Source organism: Monodelphis domestica, chromosome 3, assembly GCF_027887165.1.
Source record: "Monodelphis domestica isolate mMonDom1 chromosome 3, mMonDom1.pri, whole genome shotgun sequence".
NCBI lineage: Eukaryota > Metazoa > Chordata > Mammalia > Didelphimorphia > Didelphidae > Monodelphis > Monodelphis domestica.
In genome coordinates this window covers 44,803,130-44,824,877 of record NC_077229.1, presented here as the reverse complement: position 1 = coordinate 44,824,877, position 21,748 = coordinate 44,803,130, and the positions used below count along the sequence as shown (strand labels likewise).

Sequence of the window (21,748 nt, the reverse complement as noted above, 5' to 3'; positions counted from 1 at the left end):
CCTTCACTAGGACTTTATCCTAAAGATATCATGAAAATGAAAAAGTGGACCTCTCTATACCAAACTGGCCACAGCTACTTTACTTGTATTTTTCTGTGTGTCCAACAGTTGGAGAATGGCTGAATCACTGGCATTATGCTGGTGTTTAGCCTTTAGATGGAGGCTATCCCCTGCCTTGGGATGCATTTCCAAGGAACTACAAAAAGATCTGGTCCCAGTGTACCAAGGGACCATTTCAGACCTCTGGCCAACCACTTCATCTTCATGGCTTGATAATGGCAGGAGAGCAACAGTCAGCCAGCACCACAAGGGAAGGTTGAAAACTTAGAAGAGAGAGTTCAGAATTTCTGCCAAAGACCTACACCTGAGAATTTCATCAATATGTGACCTCAAGGCATTGCCACAGGAAGTAAGATTGACTTGTTGGATGGTCACATGATCTACAAACCTCCTTCTCCATCAGAAAATAGGATGGGACAGAATCTACACAGACCATGTTTCAGCTCAGGATAGGACCTTCCTTTTTTTCCCATACCCTCTCCTCCTCTGATTCCTCCCCAACCTGTCAGGAGAGACAGAGACAGAGACAGAGAAAGATAGAGACAGAGAAACTTGTTTCCTCTAGAGCAGTATACCCAGCTCTTCCCTCCCTTCCCTCTTCTTTGAGCCAGAGTTGGAGATTTTTTTCAGCCCCACCCAGTTACAATAACCAACAGGCTCAAATTTGTCCAGAAATGATGGCCCCAGATCCATATCAAATTCTCTCTCTCCGGTCTTTGGGGTTCTAAAAAGATTACTGATAGAATAAAAAATGAACTGCTATTACAGGTCAAAGAAGAGATTTTCCACCTGTAATCACTAGACAGAGACTAAAATCCTAAACTAGGAAGAAAACAAGGATGGTTAGGTAGTAAAAGTGGTTAGAATGCTGGGTCTGGAGTCATATTTTCCTGAGTTCAAATCTGGCCTCGAATACTTATTAGCCATGTGACTGTGGGCAAGTCATGTGAACCTGTTTGGCTCAGTTTCCTCATCTGAAAAATGAACTGGAGAAAGGAATGGCAAATAGCTTTTTGACCCAAGGCTAGACCCTTTACCCTATTTGCCTCCGTTTCCTCATCTGTCAAAAGAGCTGGAGAAGGAAATGACAAAATCTGTGTCAAGAAAACCCCAAATGGGGTTACTAAGAGTCTACATGACTGAAATGACTAAGCAACAACAAAGAAGAAATTCTAGCAAATCTCCTTTCATTTAGAACAGTAGAACTTTATGACTAACAACCAAAATTTATACAAGTAAATGCAGATGTTTGAATTTATCATAGATGTTTTATATGAAGAAAACAGGAACCAGATAATAAAAATTAGGACAGAACAAAAGAACATGGAGCCCCTAATGGGTAAGGAGGGTTAAAGGAAAGAGTAGTTTTTCCAGTTGGAAGTGGGGGGATTGAAGGATCATGGGAGGAAGAAACTACATGGGACAAGTACAGTAGCCCATGGTGAAGATGTTCACCAAATGCCGATGGTCAGCCCATTGCATAGTTATGGGAGCTGCTACTCCAAATTGAGTATAACCGGGAGCTCGTGGGGCCCTTTGGGACCTGCTTAAAGAATGATCTGTCCGGCCAGAATTTTGTTAGCAGCTACTGAAGTCCAATGAATTAATGCTCTTTCCATTTCTTCCCCTTTTCCTGCCAAGTTACTGCCAAGATAATTGGCATCCCTCACCCTGATGAATTTCCTACTTTCTTTAAGCTTCGTTCATTTGCTGGATATACTTTTAGAATATATTTTGTTTCCCAATAAAAATAAGCTGATTTTTAGCAAATTCTCAACTAGTTTTTACTATAATATAATGGTGGAGGAAGGGAAGAAAACTCACTCTGCCTCAAGGTAGCTTCCGGCAAACATGGCACAAACTCCCAGTCACCTGGGCTCCTCTTCTTTATCAGTTTCTCCTGGTTCAAAAGAGAAGTTTGAGGGCATGACGTGAACATCTAAATATAGAATCCTCCCTATGTCACTGGTCATGCTAGAAAAATTTCTTTCCTCATTGGGTTTTGGATTTTTTTCAATCTTACTCTGTCAAACAAACCCGAGGTAAAGGGCTGCCAAGGTTGGTTGGTTGGTTGGTTGTTCTTTTTATGTATTTTTTTTTAACCTTAAGATATAAGGGTAGGCAAATAGAGTTAAGTGATTTGCCCAGGGTCACACAGCTAGGAAGTATCTGAGGTTTGAACCCAAGTCCTCCTGACTCCAGGCTCTACCCACTGAACCACCTACCAGCACCCAGTTCTTAATGACAGCTTCAAGTAGCATAAAGGAATGAGTGATTGGAAGGGGACAGATGGCTTTCTTCCTTAGAAATCTGGGGGGTTCTGGGTAATGTTTGCCTATCCACAAGATAATTTGGATCCACCAGGTTCTCCCATATCAATGACCAATATCAAATAACCCTAGAGCAGGAACATTATTCAAAGAGAAAAGGTCTATAAGGAATTACGGACAAGAGCTGCCACCACACCAAGATGCCAACATGCTCAGCATGCTGCCGCCAGAGCCACCTCTCCGTGAAAAGAGCCCAGAGAGAGGAAGTGATGCTAAATATATAGACCATTTTTACATCATTTTCCTGCATCTCACATGTACTAATGGTAGCATAAGCTTGACTTAGGACAGCCCAGGGGTCTGTCAGTTGTTTGATTTGTCATTTGCCAGTGTAAAAATGGACTTGAATCTAGGACTTCAATCCCCAGAAGTCCTTGCTCCACTTCCCCAGAATGCCCTCTAATGTCACTGAAACCTCACCTGGGCTGAGAGCGAGATGGAGTATTTAACCTGGTTGTGAACAGGCTCTGCCCTTTTTTTTTCCTACTTCCACTTTGGAGCACACATGGCTCTCCACCTAGCAGGCAAGCAATAAACCTCATAAAAATATAATACTCCTTGCAGAGAGAAACTAATTTCTACCTGCCTCAGTTCCCCTAAATTTTAATCATTACAGGGGTCTGTCAGTTGTTTCTGATTTGTCATTTGCTAGCACATGTCTGTCATAGGCCATCCTTCTCAATACTTAATCCTTAAGTAGGGGTGTAGACATTCCTGTTTTGTTAGACTAAGCAGGGTGGAGCAAATCTAAAATTCACACTCTTCTATTTTCTTCTTTATTTGATAATATTTATGATCCCCTTTAGTACATTGAAGATATCTGATTTCTCAATTAGTTAAAATATCTATTTATTAGATAAAGGGTTTGGTATCATAGGTTAGGAAAGAGGGGGCAGGAAGTCCCTGAACTATCTTCCTCCTATAGATTCTCCAGGGGTTTGAAGCTCAAACCTGAAATCTAGGGACTAAGTCCCAGATGATCTTAGTATCTTTGTAGGTTCAAGATGATTGTATTTCTTGGCACAGAGAGATAGCTTTGAAAAAGTCTTCTGAAGGATAGGCTATTGTCTTCCCTGAAGGGAAAAAGTCTCTATCCAACCACTATGAAACAGATGGAGAGTCTAGATCTTTTCTGTTGAATGAGGAATTGGTAGCTAAATATGCTTAGTGGAAATTGCTCCTTCCTCTTCTCAGTTCGAAAGGAAAGAGCACCATCTCCAACTGCTCCTGCTTCTTTTCTTAGCTGGAAGTCCCACTCCCATCCTCCGTTGGCAACCAGAGTTCTATCTCCTTCTTGGATGAGATAACACTGCAAATTCAGTCCTTGTATTTCCTTCAATATTTCTCTCTTTCACACTAGTAAGAGGCGAAGCCTTCGTATTCACAGTCTAGTGATTTCTATTATTGTTCTTATAACCTTCAATTTCCTTCTTTGTAAAACGAAGGGCTTGGACCAGCTGACCTTTGAGGTCCTCCCCCCCATCTCTAAATCCTACTATCCTAGGAACTGGGCTCCCACAGACCCTCCTTGCCTCAGCACTGTCTCAACTCTTACAGAATGAATGCTTTTTTGGAGAATGGAAATGTGTAGTCGAACGTCTGAGGGAAATGATGTCCTTCCCCAAGGACTCTACAATTAAAAAAAAACCTTTTGAGAATTCTGAGTTATCTCTTTTTAAAAAATCTGCTTTTTATCCAGTTCAGGGCACTTCAGAGTTTTAGAAACCATCCTCATGGATGCTTTTGGAACATTTTTGCTCCCCCTGCTGGCAAAACACATAAAAGACAAATTGTGTAACTTCTCAGTGGATAGGGGAGAGGTGAGATTGTGAATATGGAAGTGGGAATTTTACGAAGGCCAAGTTTCTCCTTTGCCAAGAAGCCACCATGACCAAATGCCACCTTCCAGGACCAAATCTTTTGTAATAGGGCAACTGGTCAATGAAGGCTGAGTCCTTAGAACATGCACGGATTTGTCCTTCCTGGTGGTTATATAGAGGATGTACAATACCCCCTGTTTGGTTTCTGTCAGTCTTCCAGCCACGAGTCACTAAAAGGCTAGTGCAACGGTGATAGACAGCTAGAGGGCGCAGTGCATAGACAGCTGGGCCTGGAGTTGGGAAGTTCATACCTGGCCTCAGACATTTAATAGCTGTGTGAGTCTGGGCAAGTCACTTAACCCTGTTTGCCTCAGTTTCCTCATCTATGAAACAAGCTGGAGAAGGAAATGGCAAAACACTCCAGTATCTTTGCCAAGAAAATCCCACATGGGGACACAAAATGATTAAAAAGCAACAAAAATGGTGAAGTCTTACTTGGCCTACATGCTGGAACTGAGGGTTTATTTGCTTTCTTCCCTGGTGGCTTTTGAGCGAGGAAGATTGCTGTGAGCCAACGACTGGGGAAGGGGACCTATATCCTTGAGAATATATTTCTTTTGTTGTTTATACTATTAGGTCAATGAGGTATCCAGAGACAGAAGGAACCCAATTAATTACAACCTTGTGAGCTCCCAAACATCAGAAGAGCCATCAGAGGGACCCTCAGCAACCAGAGTTGGCAGCTGAGACCACAGGAGCCAGTAGTAGTCATAGCTGAGTTCAGGCCTACTTCATTCAACTCAACAGATTGACTTGTCAGCCAAGACAATGCCTTCTACAAGGAGTTAGCCCAGCTCAACAAGGGGGCAACTCTCAGCAGCACCACATCCATACTGGGGTTTTGTGTGGGGGTTAAGCCACAGGATCGGCCTGTACCCCACATGTTCTCTACGTGTGTGTCCAAATCCACTATCCCCCAAGCAAGGAAAGAGGGAGGCCATAGTTTGGGGGATGATTTGTAACTACTGTTCGTTCCGTCTCTTTGTAAAAGCTAGTCATTGTCGACTGGCTGGTCGATATTGTGGATACACAAAGGGCTAGGATTTCTAATCCTCTCATTCAAGTGCTGTAAAAATCAACTTGTTGCCTTCTGGGGCTTAGCCAGGCCAATGAAGGGTTAATGAGGGAGCACTTTCAACTTGGAATAGATCGCTATGGCCGTAACCATCTCAAGTCTACAAAATCACTCTCCAAAGGCCAACACTCAGATCCTACAAAAGCAATTATATATTTGGTGGGTAAACGATCTGATCAATGTGAGTATTCCCTCCATTGGTGTAAAGAGCAGCCTACAGATTTTCATTCTTTGACGTTTTCTACAGAGATGGTGAACAAAAGCAAGGGTTTCACCGGAGCAAGGCAGATTTGGGAAGTGAAAAGCTGGTTACAATGCTCATGGGATCAGAGACTTAAACCTGGAAGGTACAGGACATCTATTCCTCCCCCTTCATCTTACAAATAAGGAAGCTGAAATCCAGGGAGATTAGTTTGCCCAAAGTCACAAAGGTAGCAAGCAAAAGAGCTGGGCCTGGAAGCCAGGTTTTCAAACTCTAAATCCAATGCTCTTCACTCTTTCTTAGATGGTAACAGGCAATGGGGTTTACCTTGTACCTCTTTCCAGAGAAGCAGGGGACTATAGAGGCAGAAAAATGCATACACTATGAGAGGAAGTCAATATATTAGTTGTTTTTGTATGTCTTTTTTTGTGTGGATTTAATTTTGGGGAAGTGGGGGCAGCACCACTATACTCAGGAAAGTCCGTTATGAAAAGAAAAGGTACCAATAAAACATAGCAGTTTTTAGAAAGATGGTGCCCGACGACAAAAGAATATCTACCCTTTGATCCAGTCATAGCACTACTGGGTCTGTACCCCAAAGAGATAATGGACAAAAAGACTTGTACAAAAATATTCATAGCTGCGCTCTTTGTGGTGGCCAAAAACTGGAAAACGAGGGGATGCCCATCAATTGGGGAATGGCTGAACAAACTGTGGTATATGTTGGTGATGGAATACTATTGTGCTAAAAGGAATAATAAAGTGGAGAAGTTCCATGGAGACTGGAACAACCTCCAGGAAGTGATGCAGAGTGAGAGGAGCAGAACCAGGAGAACATTGTACACAGAGACTAATACACTGTGGTATCATCGAAAGTAATGGACTTCTCCATTAGTGGTGGTGTAATGTCCCTGAACAACTTGCAGGGATCCAGGAGAAAAAAACACCATTCATAAGCAAAGGATAAACTATGGGAGTGGAAACACCGAGGAAAAGCAACTGCCTGAATACAGCGGTTGAGGGGACATGACAGAGGAGAGACTCTAAATGAACACTCTAATGCAAATACTATCAACAAAGGAATGGGTTCAAATCAAGAAAACATCTAATGCCCAGTGGACTTACGCGTCGGCTATGGGGGGTGGGGGGGAGGAAAAGAAAATGATCTATGTCTTTAACGAATAATGCTTGGAAATGATCAAAAAAAAAAAAGAAAGATGGTGCCCAAGAACAGAAATTATATGTTCCAGGACAGAGCGAACGTACTACTCCTGACAAAGGTTTACAAATCTAATCAAATCTATGACAAAACAACTATGCTCCTGCAGAAGTTTTCTGTGCAATATAGGGAACATCTGACATGAAATGTTAGAAATTTTTTTTATTATCATTAAGCACCAGCTTAACATTGCAAAAATTCTCAAATGATCCTTAAGCCCCAACCTTCGTGATAAAGGGCTTTTCCAGTAAGGATGTGTCTCCTCTTTCTTAGTATAAAATTTCGCAAAACAAAGGGCAAGTACTGTGTATATCTCGTTCCCAGACGTTGGATGCTGCTGCACTGGGAAGGACTGCATGAGATCCGGTCACTGGCCAGGCCCTGAAAGGCTCTTGTTCATGAACTGCCTCTTCACAAAGCAAGTCCACCACTAATGAAGGTAAAAGGGGGAAAAAGAACGGACAGTCAGAGCTCAATGAGGTAACATTCTTATCTAGTCATTTTCTCTCCACGCATTTTCACTATTATTTTCTCATAATAAAGTTTCCAAGCTAAACCCTCTATTCCCTTGCCAGCTTCTTCCTTCATGTAAGACACTGTTTGGCACACAAAGACCTTCAGTCTTGCCCTCTATCTTTATTTCAACATTTCAAGAATCTGACCCTGCCAGGAACCTGCAGCCCCTCCATAATGTAGTATATGGGCTTCCAGAGTTGCTGTGACTAAAAAATTCATCCCCCGTAAGTCAGTCTGTTTTGAATCTCTCTGAACTTGGAGAGACCAGGCTTATGACTATAAACATGTCGCCAGGACTACATCCCAATTTTTTTGCCCACCCCTCTATTTTCACTGGTGAATTCACTGAATTCCCAAAGAGGAAGCCCCTCTACGAAGGCAGCTGGCACCTGGTCCATAACTTCTGGTCCCAGAGTCCCCTGGAGCCCTGAGAATTCAAGGTTCTTGCCCAGTCACAGACAGTCTGTACCCAAAGCAGGATCTGAAGGGATCTGAACTGACCCTCAGGCCAGTGTTCTCCTTATTACATTGTGCAGACTTTTCATATGGCCAGACCTAGAACCACCAAGTGCCCACTTTTCTCACTGAGTTACTCGAACACTACCTAGGATGCCAATGGAAAGCTCAAGACAATCCATGTTTAAGAGTTGCCATAGACAAGCTTTGAAACTGAATCACCAAATGGACCAAAAAAAAGTGTCTCACCTTGCTAGGTTTGTCACTCTGAGGATCAAAGACCTTTTCACAAAGCCTCAACCCAGTTTCTTGTCGAAGCTGCTGTAAGTAGGCCCTCATCACTTCTGGAAACAAACAGCAGTAGAATACTTAGATGGACGTAACTGGGGACATGAGTAATGAACATTGAGATCTTGTTTTGGAAGTAACACGTTGTTATCCATTCTCATGGGGTAAGGAATCAGGATTACAATGAACATCTGTTGAGAGAGGATTTTTACTCTGGCTCAACAAAATTGTTCTACTGAAAATTCCACTGTTTGTTGCCAAAACTTATATCTGACTTGTGGGAGTGACTAATAAAACAATCTAACTGCTAATAGGTACACTTTCAATCTGTGTACTACGCAAAGAAGAGATGAGAGAACAAGTGCAAAAGATGTTTTAAGCTAACTGGAGGATAAACCTTTCCAGCATGAGCAAGTTCAGGCCTAATAAAGGAGGTGGATGACCGGTTCTTACCATCTTCTTGTTTATTTGCAGGTCTGGCATAAATTGCATTAAGAGGGAAACCTGGTTCTCCGGGAATAGGAAAATTAGTGATTCCCAATGTATACATTTCTTTCTCTCCTTGGCTTTTTGAGTTGCACTAAAAAACAAAAACGAAAACCACACATGTTTTATGGGACTTAGGGTAACAAGAAATCCATTTGGGGCATTTGAATCTAAGTAACTAAAAGTTTCCCATTAACATTTAAATTAGTAAAGATTTATACTCAAAGAAACAGCAACTGATCACTAGGAAGGATCTTTCCAAAAACCTAGAGGGACTCATTTCACAACAAAAGGAAACAAGGCACAGGAGGCTAAGTGACTTGTATTCAACACACGGACTTCTTATAATGTCACTTCCTTTGTATTTTCTCTTTGGCCAACTCTTCCAGGCTTAAAGAATCCCTTTCAGGCTTTCTTACAAACTTTGGCCTCTTCAATTCAGGAGATATTTTTTGTTTGTCTTCTTTTAAGTAGATCCAAGATCTAGTCAAAGAGATGAGAAAGTACACTTCCCTCCTCTGTAGACACGGGGGATGTGGGGGGAGAATTCTGAATATGCTCTAAGAATCCATTTATGTGCTCGTTAGTTGGGTTGAACTGTAGCTTTTGTCCTTTGCTCTTTGTTGTAACAGAAAGCAGATATGATACAAAATATATCAATAAAAATACAAAGGGCCAGCAATATGGCTCAGTGGATAGGGTGCCAGGCCTGGAGTCAAGAGGACCTGGTTTTGGATCTGGCCTCAGCAACTTCCTCTGTGTGACCCTGGGCAAGTCACTTAACCCTGTCTGCCTAGCCCATGCCCTTCTGTCTTATAGTTGTTACTAGGACAGAAAGTCAGGGTTTAAAAAACAAATCTAAAGAAACAAAAATCACATCTATCTAGGAAGACCAAAAACACATCACCAATTTCCATGAATACCACCCCCAAGCAAAGTCTCTCAAGTATAATTACCTTCTGGAGTTTCTTTAAGCATTCAGAAATGTAAAGAGTTATGTAGATCAATGTTCTATCAGCTTCATTCTACAAAGTAATGGAAAGAAGACAAAGTTTCAAAATAGGAAATAAATTAACTTTCATATGAACCTAAGGAAACATTTTCTACCTATCAGCTACTGAAAATGAACTTAATGGGTAGTAACGATATCCTCAATCTGTACAACATGAGAAAATGACAGTAAGTGTGGAAACCGAGTCATTAAAATTCACATTCTTTTAAAATCCACTTTCACTTCTGCCCACTTCTGGGGAGGGGGCTGACTGCTTCCATATTGAGCCTTTTAGTGTCTCTTATTTTCTTCCATTTTAAATAGAGCCTTATTCTTCAAGGGCTTCTGAGGAACTACGAAAGCAACATCCCTCATCTTGCGGAGGCAGGAGTGATTGCCACTTCCTAGGAGCTCAGAGACCCCCTATATGTTTGGCTAATTTTGAAAATTCCATTTTCTTTGGGAGCCCTGCTGAGAGTAGGAACATTCCTGACTCTCTAAGGAGGAAGCATTTATTTCATATGTGACTCATTCTTGAATAGCTAGTCCCACTGCTTTGCCTAACCAGAAGGAAAGTTTAGGATAAGCTAATGGATGCTGATATTGTGCAATAGAATCATCTGGCCAAGTCTTACTTTGACTTAGCTTTAAAAACGAACCAATTCCTGTTGCCTCCATTCTATTTGTAACAGCATAGGGTCTTTAGTGATGGCAGAAGAGGAAACAAGTTCTTAATGCTTTAAAAGGTCTGTGATTATAATCAGCATGGAGTTTCACTGCACTACTGCAAGCTGTAAGCCTTCCCCAGCTCAGGAGATACTTTTTGTGGGTTGCTATGGACAAAAAAATCAATCAGGAGGAGATCAGTCTTCTGATACTGCCTATCTCCCCAATGAGCTGGACTGGTTTTAGGATGACAGGTATGCAGTTTGTCCTCGAAGCCATTCCAGCTTAGTAGAATTACAAGATTGGGACAGCTAGGTGGGGCAGTGGATAGAGTCAGGAGGGTCTGAGTTCAAATCTGACCTCAGATTAAGTAGTAGCTGTGACCCTGGGCAAGCCATTCATTTATTCATTCATTCATTCATTCATTCATTCATTCATTCATTCATTCATTTATTCATTCATTCATTCATTCATTTATTTATTTATTTATTCATTTGTTTGTTTGTTTGTTTATTTATTTATTTATTTATTTTTTAAAAGCCCTTACCTTCCGTCTTGGAGTCAATACTGTGTATTGGCTCCAAGGCAGAAGAGTGGTAAGGGCTAGGCAATGGGGGTCAAGTGACTTGCCCAGGGTCACACAGCTGGGAAGTGGATGAGGCCAGATTTGAACCTAGGACCTCCCCGTCTCTAGGACTGGCTCTCAATCCACTGAGCTACCCAGCTGCCCCCGCAAGCCATTTATTTAAGTCTCTTTGCCTTAAAAAAAAAAAAAACCAAAACCCCTACAAGATCATAGCTTTGGAGAACCTTATCTCACATCTATGTCATGAAGAGGCATTCAAGGAGGAATTAAATAACAAGAGCAGGAAGCAATATTAGAATCTACCTAAATTACAAGCATAATGTTTACAGTCTTTATTCGGTATAGATAATGTCATGATATTATGTTTGGACTGTGGTCTGTATCTAAAATCTGAAAACAGTTTAAGTTCTACCTTGTTTAAGCACCAGAAGAAGAAATTTTGACTTTCGAAACTTTGTCACAGGTTACAATAAACATTAGAATATGACCACCAACCTCCCTGCCAAGCAAATAGGATTCAAGGACCTAGAGCTGCAAAGATGAAGTATTACCAAATACATTAAAACCTGTGACTTACCTTAATTTCGTAGTTTTTGAAGAAGACATTGGCCTTGAAGTAATAGATGGCTTCATCCACAATATCTGTGTCTTTTGCTAAGTGAGAGGCAAAAGTGAAAAAGAACAATTAACCAAAGGTAAAACAGTAAAACATAAGTGTGTCTGTGTGTGTGTGTGTGTGTGTGTGTTGAGGGGAAACATTTCTAATGGGCTTTTAAGGGGAGAAAAACACAAGATTTTAACTAAAATATGATGATTTGGGATATAAATTCTGGGGAAAACATATTCTTTAAAATAGACAATGTCTCTTTTGTGCCTCTGAAAGTGAACCTCAGCTAGGACTTGCAACCATGATGGGGGGTATGGAAACATAATGATTAAAAAACATGTGCACTTGCCCTCTGAAGTAGCCAGAAGTCTTGAGAAAAGTCAGGAAGGCTATTGCAACAGAAAGATTTAGGTGTATAATTTCTTTGGCTATTTTATTCTTTTTACTTTCAGATTATTTAAAAGGACAGAATCCTGGGGCCTTGATACCTAGCAGCTGCCTTCAGCAATGCCAAAAGAGTTAATTCTAAGACCCAAATAGTATCTCTTATTTTGTAGAAAAAAATGCAGAATGATGCTGGAGGCCAACTACTCTGGAGCATAATTTCAATTAAATTCTATAGAGGAACCTCCTGCTGGCTCACAATGTGTTTTTCGACAGATCTTCCCTATTCTTCTCTTAAAAATAGGAACACAGGTTCTGTGTTTTTTGCTTTTCAAACCCTTACCTTCTCTTTTAGTACCAATTATAAGAGAGAAGAGTGGCAAGGCCAGGCAATCAGGGGTAAGTGACTTGCCCAGGATCACTCAGCTAGGAAGTGTCTGAGACTAGATTTGAACCCAGGATTTTCCCTCCCCAGACCTGGCACTCTAACCACCTTGATGCCTTGAACATAGGCTCTTAAAGTCCATGTCTACTAGGTATTGACTTCTTTGGAGCACAAAGATGCATCTAGTAGCTAAGAGTTACTGGGTATATAATTCATTCTCCTACTCCTCATGATATTCTCCCATTCCCTAACTCCTATCCATTCCCAGGGAGTACAGTGATTAGTTCCTGTGACACTGAGGTCTCTCCTACAATTCCTTATTCTACTTCCTTGGGGCTCTGCTGTTGAAGCTTTGCACAATTCTTCGAGCTATGCCCACAGGATGCTTGAATAATTTGTGATTCTGATGGTGGAAAGAGAGCCCTCTATGAACCCATGAGCTTGAGTGGAAAATCTCTGAACTTGAGTTGTCTGAGGTATCCAGAGAGAGATGGTGATTTTCTCAAGGTCAAAGAGTGACAATGTAGTAGGAATTTTAATTTAAATCTTCTTTCCTCCAAGCCCAGTGCTATCCACTAACCTGCCTTCAGCTCTGCACCAATAATGATGAATTCTCTTATTCAATATGCTAAAATGGAATTTTTGTGCCCCGAGTTTCTCCCCTCACAGAATCTGGCTTGCTCTGAGTGCTTTGCAATTTTTGATGTGTTATGTTCTTTTATGTGCTATCTTCCATCTGTTTCCTTTTCCTTCACCTCAAAATCTATTAAGAGGGATGACTCATTGAAATGTATTAAATTTACAGAGCAGCACACTGGTGTTGAAACTAAAATTAAACTAAGAAGAGTTTCAAGATAAAAAGCCTGACAGAAAAACCCAACAAGGTCAGTATAAGATGGATGATTACAACCATAACCTTGGAAACACAGAATGGAATGAAAATCAGCACTCGGGAGGGCACTGGCCCTGCATGGTTCATGGGGACTCAAAATACACCTAACAAAGCTGGGCCTTTGAGAGGCTAAAGAACCCCAAACTAAAAAACCAAGAAAAAAAGTATATTTCAAAATAAATTTCATATAGCACCATTAAATATTCATCGGCGATCAGAGCATTAACAGATGGCATCTATGAAGCTGTATTGAGTCTGGATGCAGCTATAGATTCTTTTCTTTTCTTTTTTAATCCTTACCTTCTGCCTCAAGATAAATACTATCAGTTTCAAGGCAGAAGAGCAGTAAGGGCTAGACAACGGAGGTTAAGTGACTTGCCCAGGGTCACATAGCTAAGAAGTGTCTGAGGCCAAATTTGAACCCAGGTCCTCCTGACTCCAGGCCTGGCTCTCTATTCACTGAGCTCTTCCAGATATAGACTCTTGCTGACAACAAGGACGGGTTGGTTCAAGGAGTGGCTGGATGAGGAAGTGGTTTTAGAGACTAAGAGCTCTAAAGAGGAAGAAAGGATGACGTACATAGTAGCAGTCTATAGCAGTCTGGATCACAAGCTTTTTCTGGAGTCAAGCTGTTACTCTCCTCCTTCCAACTCCCAAAGAAATTTTGAACAAGGAAGTGAATGAGAATGAAGTACTTAATTAGGCAGATGGAATTTAAAAGTCATCTTCCCAGGCCTGGGATACAGAGTCGTAAGCAACCAGAAGGTAAAAACAGCAGTCTGAGCTAAAGAAGAAAGCAAAAATTTTCCAAGTTCATGATTTACTAAGGTCAAATGGTTACCTATGTACTTCCCTCCACAAAACTACTTGAAAAAAGAGAAAAAACATAAACTTACTCTCTCTCGGAGCTGGTCCTTTAAATTGACTTCTAATGGGTAATAGTGCCATGTTTCCAATTAGTTTGGTGTCAGGGTCCATGAGAGAGGAGTGGTATGCCTGCAATTTCAATCATGTAAGAATGCAAAAGGAGTAGGGGGACAAACACCACAGAATCACAGACTCTCACACTGAAAAGGAGCCTCGGAAGCCATCAACTATAACCTGTACCTGAATGAGCTTCTCCTTGACAATAACTTCAATAGTTGGTCATCAAGCCTTTGTGGATGACCTCTAGTGTGGGAGAAAGGGACAAGCACTTATATAGCACCTACCATGTACCAGGCATTGTGCTAAGTATTTTACAAATATTATCTTATTTGATTCTTACAACAACCCTGGGAGGTGGGTGCTATTATTTCCATCTGCTGGGGACATTAAGGCAGTGAAAAATCAAGTGTCTTGCCCAAGTGTCCAAGGTAGAATTTGAACTCAGGTCTTCCTGACTCCAGCCCAATAGCTTGGTGTACTATGGCATCATCTGCTCCCTCTAGTGGAAGGGAACCACTTAAATTATAGAGAGCTTTAATTATTAGGAAATATTTCTTGACAGAAAGTCTAAATGTGCCTCTCTGCTTCTTCCACCTCTTTGGCCAAACAGAATAAATCCCAGGCCTCTTCTACATGACACTCCCTTGGACTTCCAGGGAAATCAGCCTTCCTATCTCTCCTCCTCCTCCTGCTCTTCTTCAGGCTAAACACTAGCAATTCCTCCTCTCGATCCTCAAATGACAAACTCCCTAGGCACCTGGGTCACCTTCTTCTCGATGCTCTTTAGGCTGTTGGTGTGGTTTCTAAAATAAAGATGTAATACTCAATGTTCAGGGCAGAGTCCAGTTGACCAAGCCTCTCCTGAGTCACAGACATTCTCATTCACCCCTGCCTGCCTATCGCCTTAAAGAGAATTTACTTTTTTTGTTGCTATTTCATTTTGGTGACTGATATTGAATTTATGATTCACTAAACCCCCTAGATTTTCTTCACACAGTGGTCTAGACCTTTGTACCCAGGCACTGGGTGGTTCTGAGCTTCATCTGAAAAAGAGAAACCATAGGATTTAGAGCTAAGAGACTATATTAATCATCTAGTGTAAGCTTCTAGTTTAGGTGCACAATCTACCTCTTTGATTAGATTTTATCAGCCTGTCTATACATCCCTTGGTTTCATCTGCCTCTTGGTTTTCCTGGATGAAAGAGCTTTGGAAACCTTAAATTGCTACAAAAATAGAAGCTGTTATTAAGGAATAGAACTCACTCTTCTCTGAGTAAAAAGGAGGTTGTGGGCAGGTTTGGAAGGAATAGAAGAAAAATTTGTTAAAAAAAAAATTAAAAAACACACTAGGAGGATCTTTGCTACCCAGTCAAACAGAGGATGGAGGTAAGAAAGAAAAGGAAGGAAAGGTGCAGTGGTTCTCAACCTTTGTAATGCCGTGGCCCCGCACTACAGTTCCTCATGTTGCAGTGACCCCAAACCAAAAAATTATTTTGGTGGCTACTTCAAAACTGTAATTTTGCTACAGTTATGATTCGGAATGTAAATACCTGATATGCATTATGTATTCTCATTGCTACAAATTGAGAGGTTGAGAACCGCTGGATTACAGAAACAGGGAAGGGAGATATATGAGGTATGGAGTGCAACTGGGATATAGAGAAAAAAACACACTGGATATACCTTAAAAGGTTCTAAGTTCAAATTCCTGAATTTGCATCTGATTTTGTGTGTGGCTTTCAGGAAGTTATGTAGCCTCTCTATGAAATGCAAATATTTGACTGGAAGAATTCTAAGATCTGGCTTGAAATCTCTTTTAAGTCTCTATTAAGAAGATGTTCTTTTATCTCTCAGACTTCAGTTCCTGATATGTCAACCGGCACTGATTAATTTCAATGGGCCAGTTCTATTACTCCACTAAGGAGTCACTAACTTTTGTGGATCTCAGACTCCCCATCTGTCAAATAAGCAAGATGGATCATATGACTTCCAAGCTTTGACACTCAATTTATTTATGGTTATATGAAGGGAGAATTGTTCTCTCACTTTTCAGGAATTATGGTCTCTTTAACTGTCAAATAATGGGGCTGGATGGGACCTCCATGTCTAGTTCTAACCATCACTATTAGCATGTGAAGGAGTCATTCACTTCTCCAGGCCTCTGTTTCCCAGCATGTAAAAATGAAGGATCTAGACTTTCTTAATTCCTTTGATTGTTTCTTTGTTAAAAACCCTTTCTTTCTATTCTAGTATTAATTCTAAGTCTTTGATTTGAACCTAGGACCTCCTAGGCTCTAGTTCTATAAGGAGTAAGCAATTAGGGTTAAACAACATGCCCAAGGTATCACATTCAGAAAGTATCTGAGGCTAGATATGAATACAGGATGACCTCCTGACTCCAGGCCTGGCTCTCAATCTACTGAGCCACCTAGTTCGCTCACTTAGTATCAATTCTTTCTTTTTTTTTTTTACCCCCCCTCCCCCCCTTTTAAACCCTTACCTTCTGCTTTAGAATCAATGCTATGTATTAGTTCCAAGGCAGAAGAGTGGTAAGGGCTAGGCAATGGAGATTAAGTGACTTGCCCAGGGTCATACAGCTACAAAGTGTCTGAGGCCATTTGAACCCAGGACCTCTCCAGGCCTGGCTCTCAATCCACTGAGCCACCCAGCTGACCCCCTTAGTATCAATTCTAAAACAGAAGGGCAGTAAGAGCTAGGCAATTAGGGTTAAGTGAACTGCCCAGGGTCACATAGCTAGAAAATGTCTGTGACCAGATTGGACCCAAGACTTCCACCAGGCCTGGGGCTCTATCCACTGAGCTTCTACCTAGCTGCTCCTCTTAATATAAATTCTAAGACAGAAGAGTGGCAAGATCTAGGCAAATGGAATTAAATGACTTGCCCAGGGTCACCCAGCTAAAAAGTGTCAAAGACCTAATTTGAACCCAGATCCTCCTGATGTGTGGCCTAGTGCTCCATCCAGTGAGTCATCCAGCTTCCCTTAGACTCGATGTTCTTTAAGTTCCAGCTCTAAATCCAATTATACACAAGAATTGCCCTCTACTTCTATGTCTTTGGTTTTCCATCTGTCAAAAGAGGGAGTTAAGCTCAACGATCTCCAAGTTCTAGCACTAAATGTATCACCCTTGGAGGAAGGAACTGCCTTAATTTCTACAGACCAGTTTCTCTAACCATCAAAGAAAGGGGCCAGACAGGCGGTCCGTAAGTTTCAGGTATAAACTTACTGCCCTACAAAGAAGCCCTTCCCCCCTCTCTGGGCCTTAATTTCCCCATCGGTAAAATTAAAAGAACTGAACTGGGTGGCTTTTGGGTCTCGATTCTAAATCTATTACCCTACAAGTTAATTATCCAATAAAGATAGTCACACCCTACCCTCTCCGGCCTCAGTTTCCCTGCGTATCAGATAATGGGGTCCGTGACCGCTAAGGCTCAATTCTAAATCGATTACAAGGAAATAGTTCAGAGTCCTTTTCCAGGTTTAATTTCCCCGTCTGACAGATGCCGGGGTCGCTCCATTTTCTACCCTCTCTTCCTCAGTTTCCCCACCATCACCAGGGCAGATTTCCGCCTCAGGTCCTCGCTTCCAGGCGTCCATTCCTCTAGACCAGACCGTTTGAGGTCGGGGCCCTTCGCCTGCTGAACCCCTTCCCCTCTCTCCCGGAACCAGACTCCCACCCCGGCCTCTTCCGCCGGTCCCCTCGCCCTCCCTAAGGTCGCTTCCCCTCCGCCCCGGGACCCTCCTTGTCCTCTCCCCAAGCCTCACCGGCATGTTGGCGGCCGGGCCCGGGCTTCTGGCGAGCTGAGGATGCTGGCTTCTGTCAGAGACCCCGGTACTTCCGGTCTGGCGGCCGGGTGGGGTCTAACCGGAAGCGATCCGGAAGAGGCGGGGGTGGGAGGAGGCCGTGCTTCCGGTGTCGCCGCGAGAACACTAGAGGGAACCATAGAGTCAGGGCAGTGAAGCCGAGCTCTACGGCTCTTACGCATGTGCGGGGGGGGGCCCTGTGGGTAGGGCAGGCGAGAGAGCGAAGGGTGTCCATCTAAGGATTAGAGCTCATTGCGATGGTTTCTGAGGCTGCGCGTCACAGTGCCCTGGGGCTGGCTGTGCTAGCAGCCTGATCACCCAGTAGTCCCCGTTTTCTATGGATAGGTCACGTGATGTGCCAGTCCTGGGGCGAGGGGGCAGGGGAGGGGAAAAGGAGAAAAACCCTGGTTCAAATCCTACCTCTTAGGGATTGCGCGATCCTGAGGAAAAGTCATTTAACCTACCCCTCTGTACCTCAGTTTTCCCATCTGAAAAATGAATTTTATTATTTTAAGAAAATCATCATTTGGGAAATACAGAATAAGTTTATTGGGGCTTCATTTCTCAGGGCAGCAGTTATTAAAAATACCATATAAACATTTTAATAATTAAAAAACCCATTTTAAAAAATCAGCTTTCTAAAAAAAAAACACCACTTCCCTTCTCTTAGTATTAATTCTAAGGCAGAAGAGCAAGGCCCAGTGGCCTAGGGCTAGGAAGTGTCTAAGGCTAGTCAAATTGAACTCAGTACCTCCTGACTCCAATCTGGTTCTTTAGCCACTGTGCTTTCTAGCTCCCCACAGTCAGGCCTAATATAAATAAGTGATGGAAAGCAGGAGGAGGGTTGTCAGACCTGAAACTGTTCTTGTGAGCCTTGGGGCCCTGGGAAGATATCAACAGAAAATGAGAATCAGGAACTGCTGAACACAGAATGGGAAATCACTTAAATGGGCCTAGGAAGAGACGTCCAATCTGTTAGGGTTTCTTTGGCCATGAATCCTGTTCGGTTCCCTTGCTTAGTAGGGAAAATTAATCCTGTTTTTTGTTGTTGTTGTTGTTTGATCCCATTTGGGGTTTACTTGGCAAAGATTGTGGTTTGCCATTTCCTTCTCCAACTCATTTTACAGATGAGGAAACTGAGGCAAACAGGGTAAAGTGACTAGCTCAGGGTCACACAACTAGGACATGACAGGCCATATCTGAACTCAAGAAGATAGGCACCAATATAATCAAGGGCTTTATAATCAAATATAAAACCTGGCTGGCTGGGATGTTTCAGATGTTCAGGGAAGACTTGCACTTCTGCTATGAGGACTTGTTCATTTTTTTTCAGTTCAGTTTTTTAGGTTGTTCATCCACCTTTGACATAACTCTCACTTGTTGCTCCAAGAAGCAACTGGGTAAAACTATCTTGATTGAGGTGCTAAAGCAGACTGAGGTTGGGCTGCAAACTCATCCTTGATTTGGGGCAATGTATACCCCAAGCATGTGAAGACTTACTCGGGAAGAATGGGAAGATGAGAACAATTTGTTCCAGCTGCCATGAAGGCAGCTGAGACAGGCGATGTGGAGAGGCCAGAGCTCGGTCAGCTGTGGAAGACGTCAAGGTCATCCACTGCATCTAGGGCCATCTGCAAGTTGCCCTGACTTGTCTTGCTACTGGACTTGCATCACTCAGGAAGAAGAGAAGCTGATGATTTTGTGCAGCTCAGCTTCATTTAAATCTAACTCAGGAGCAAGTGGAGACATCACCCTGTGATGTCATTGGTCCTTTTCAAAATGAAGGACAAACAATAATAAGTGGATTGGATAAGGGATTAATCCTTCAGAGTAGTTGGCTTTGAATGAATAAAAAGATTCTGAAAGGAGATGAGGAGGGAGGAGACCCATTAAAATTTCATCCTATAATTCTTGACCTTGGGAGAATGGGCCTCTTACCCCCAGACTATTTTCCCTAATAATTATCTTCAACTCTGGAGATCCATTCAGGTATGTGTTTTTCACTGTTTATTCTGAAATGGACAGTGTGTCTTTGAAAGCAGGGCAAGGTGATTCCCCATATTCAGATGCCAAAAATATGTTCCAAATATTTAAAAATAAAATTGTAAAATCTGTAACCTTTTAATCCAATAGACCAGAGGGTGATTAACCTGGGATCTGTGACCTTTTAAATATTATAAAAACCACATTTCAGTATTATTGGTTTCCTTTGTAATCTTACATATTTAAAACCATTACTCTGAGGGGTTCAAAGGCTTCACTACATCCTTGACATAGGCTGGCCATTATATTATCCTGAGATAAAGGCATGGACACTTTTTTTTTGTTTTTTTTTAACCAGTTTGATGTCAATAAAACTCTGGATAAGAAAAAAATTTAGGACTCATAATTTAAGAAAAGGCTTAAAGAAGAAAATCAATGCTTCACTGATTGTATCTTGGAGAGGCTACCTCAAAACCCAATCCTCTGATGTCTCACTCTAGTCTAGGGATGACCCAAATTGGATTTGAATCCTGCCTTAAGACACTTAGTAGCTATGTGACTCTGAACAATTAATTTAACCTTTCCTGGTCTCGATTCCTTAACTGGAAAATGAGGGAATTGGACACAATGACTCTTAAGGTCCCTCTGAAGGCTATACCAGGGGACTTTGAGCACATGTAGGTCCTTGCCAAGCTGGAGTGCTTTGCATATAGAAGTCCTAAGAACACTGTCAGTGGTCATAACCTAGCCAGGTTAAGGGAGGCTCACTACCAGATTGGCAGCCACCAACACCAGTGGAGAGAATACCTGGATTATGGATAACTGAAATGTGTTAAAGAATTTTAGGTAATGTGTGATCTTGGGTATTGGAAAAAAACTAAAATCGGAGTGACACAAAACACAGGATATTATTATGTGAGGACATGGTGCAGTGGATAGAGCACAAAGCTTGGAGCCAAGAAGACCTGAGTTCAAACCTGGCCTCAGATACTTCTTAGCTATGTGGCTCTGGGCAAGTCATTTACTCCTGCTGGCCTCAGTTTCCTCATCTGTAAAATGAACTGGAGAAGGAAATGGCAAACCACTTGTTTTTGCCCCCCAAAACCCAAATGGGGTGACAAAGAATCAGACATGACTAAAATGATTGGACAACATGAAATGAAAATTATCTAAAAATGAACAGGATCCTTTAAGGTATCTAGTAGGTGTTCATTTATGGAACAAGAGCATTTAAATACTGAGAAAGGACGATCTTAAGCCTACATTAAAGGCACCAATAACTCTGACATAATAGAAAGCTATTAGCATTCTTCTATTTTTCTCCTTAGAACCTGGAGGCTCTAGGTATTGCTGTCTGCTCAAGATTCTCTAGACATAGCACCTCTGGGAGATACATGAATCCTGCCTAAAAGCTTACTAGTTAGTTGTGTGACTCCGGGGCAACAGGGGCCGGGCTTGACCTTGAAAGTCCCTTCTAGCTCTAAATCTAAGAGCCTGTGGTGCAATCTGTGACTCTGGCCAAGACTGTCTGGCCACCAAGGGCCTCTCTAAATGAGAAATTTTGTGATTCTCTGAATTCACTCCATCATTCTGGTTCTGTTTTCTCATTGGCAAAATGGGGGATGAAGTGATCTTTATGTGACTTCCATTACGGTACCTTCCAATTCAAAAATCCGTATTGCCATGAGTCTAAAGGACATTATGCTTAATTAAGGCGGAAGGCTCAAGGGGAATTTTATTGGGACGCTTCCAGGCTATAAGCTCAGGAAGAATCAGTGTTCTAGAGTGGGGGATCCATGGTCACAGGACCTGGATTTAAGTTACAGACTCCGGAGGCTTTGGACTCCAAAGTGATTATACTTCTCAGGAGTTGTAAAAACACATTTCCCAAGTTCCTTTCACATGGCCTACCATCTACAGCTGCCCTAGCTGGGGGCATGGGCCTTGAGGCAGGATTATACCTCTGCTACAACCATTAGGCTGTAACAGGAG

At 42.1% G+C, this 21,748-nt stretch overlaps 1 protein-coding gene across 1 annotated transcript; it reads right to left on the bottom strand.

Annotated features, from left to right (window-relative positions):
* Positions 1-6,913: 6,913 nt before the first annotated feature.
* Positions 6,914-18,063, bottom strand: ARPC3 (actin related protein 2/3 complex subunit 3). The gene is made up of 7 exons (XM_001372852.4): positions 17,735-18,063; positions 13,920-14,019; positions 11,333-11,409; positions 9,469-9,537; positions 8,480-8,606; positions 7,988-8,082; positions 6,914-7,196 (listed from the first exon to the last, which is right to left on the bottom strand). The coding sequence occupies exons 1-7, from the start codon at positions 17,738-17,740 to the stop codon at positions 7,134-7,136; spliced, it is 537 nt and encodes a 178-aa protein (XP_001372889.2). The 5' UTR covers positions 17,741-18,063; the 3' UTR covers positions 6,914-7,133.
* Positions 18,064-21,748: the final 3,685 nt, after the last annotated feature.

Coding starts and splice junctions, on each gene's coding strand:
- ARPC3 (XM_001372852.4), bottom strand. Junction 11,410..13,919: donor AGGACCAGCTCCGAGAGAGA/GTAAGTTTATGT, acceptor CCTCTCACTTAG/CAAAAGACACAGATATTGTG. Junction 9,538..11,332: donor TCAAAAACTACGAAATTAAG/GTAAGTCACAGG, acceptor ATTACTTTGTAG/AATGAAGCTGATAGAACATT.